At 65.4% G+C, this 1,518-nt stretch overlaps 1 protein-coding gene across 1 annotated transcript in view; it reads left to right on the top strand.

Moving 5' to 3' along the window:
• The first annotated feature begins 1,169 nt into the window (after window positions 1-1,169).
• The window catches only part of GPR78 (G protein-coupled receptor 78), an 8,454-nt gene continuing 8,105 nt past the window's right edge, over window positions 1,170-1,518 (top strand). Inside the window, 1 exon segment of the mRNA XM_027773577.1 lies at window positions 1,170-1,518. This exon segment is cut by the window's right edge and continues 34 nt beyond it. Within this exon segment, the coding sequence (XP_027629378.1) occupies window positions 1,170-1,518 (349 nt within the window).

Below are 1,518 nucleotides of genomic sequence, written 5' to 3'. Positions count from 1 at the left end.
AGTGGGGATGAGGTCAGTCCTTCCATCCTGTCATGTTGAGAAATGCCGCAAAGCTGTCTGGAGCTAGCTAGTGGCTTCCGGGCATCTTCGCTTAGTCCTTAGCCTACCAACTAGCAACTGAGGGGACTGGAAGAGTCCCACGGGGTAACTAGGTTCAGAATCCATGGCAGGGAGTGTGGGCATGGAGGTGGGGCAGCCCCTTCCCACCCCTGGGAACACAGAGGGGCCCGGTGGAAGAGCAAGCTTTCAAGGTATTTCTATGTTGCCCCTGGCTGAGAGTGGGTCTGCCCAAACCACCCTCCTTCCTCTGTCCCTCTGCTGCGCTCACCTCCTCTTCCCGCTCCTTCCCTCCACTTCATTCCTTTCTCTCCTTCCCCGTTCCTTCCCCAAACTTGCTTCACGCTTCTTGATTCAGCAAAGGTCATTCAGTCCCAGCCCGAGCTGGGGGTTGGGGGAGGGGAAGGGCGCCCTGCCTTGAGCTCTTGCCCGCCCCTTGCTGCCGCTCAGCCCTGCCCACATAGCTCCCGCCATCTCAGGTCCCGCTCCTGCCCCAACGAACCACCCGGTCGCTCCGATTTGGTGCCAGCGCTGAAGGCGAGGCGGCCGGTGAGGAGAGATGCATCTGGGGAGGACTGACTGGCTCGCTGGCATCTCAACTGCGCATGAGTCACTGCCAGCAGCCTGGGGCGGAGGTGTGTCCATTACAGGGACCGACCTGCTCGGGAGCGGAGGGGCGTGGAGTCCCCTCCCTTCACACCGTGCGGAGGGAAGGAAAGCAAGGCGGCAGCAAGGAGACGTCTGTCCCCCCGCGTCCTGCACCTCCCGCCTCGCTTCAGCCGCGGGGCGGTACCGTAGGAGGCCGGCAGCCGGATGCCGGGACGCCGAGCGAGTTCAGCACCCTGGACAGCACCACGAGCCGCAGCCGGCTTTCCCCGGCGCCGCCCCGGAGGCGCTGTTTCCGCAGTGCAGCTCGCTGTGCCCCGAATCCTAGATCCCACACTTGCCGCTGCTTTCTGCGCGCTGCTCTGGACCCTGCCCACTGGCTCTGGATCTCCGAGAAGCAGCCGGAACTCCAGCTCCGCCACCTCCGACCGGCACCGGGAGTCGAGCCATGAGCTTGGCACTTCGTTGCCGCCTGCCGGCGAGGTGCCTGGCGAGCCGCTAGCGCGATGGCCCCGGGCGAGGCGCTGCTGGCCGGGCTGCTGGCGCTGGTGCTGGCAGTGTCGCTGCTGTCCAATGCGCTAGTGCTGCTCTGCTGCGCCCACAGCGCCCAGCTTCGCGCGCGCGCCTCGGGCGTCTTCCTGGTGAACCTGTCCTTAGGCCACCTGCTGCTGGCTGCGTTTGACATGCCCTTCACACTGTTCGGCGTGCTGTGTGGGCGGCCACCGTCGTGGCCTGGCGCGTGCCAGGCCGTCGGCTTTCTAGACACTTTCCTGTCGTCCAATGCGGCTTTGAGTGTGGCGGCGCTGAGCGCGGACCAGTGGCTGGCAGTGGGCTTCCCTGTGCGTTACGCCCGGG

Source organism: Tupaia chinensis, unplaced genomic scaffold, assembly GCF_000334495.1.
Source record: "Tupaia chinensis unplaced genomic scaffold, TupChi_1.0 Scaffold000360_1, whole genome shotgun sequence".
Lineage (NCBI taxonomy): Eukaryota > Metazoa > Chordata > Mammalia > Scandentia > Tupaiidae > Tupaia > Tupaia belangeri.
Note: the sequence above shows the minus strand (reverse complement) of the source record. Positions and strands in the feature narration are given on the sequence as shown.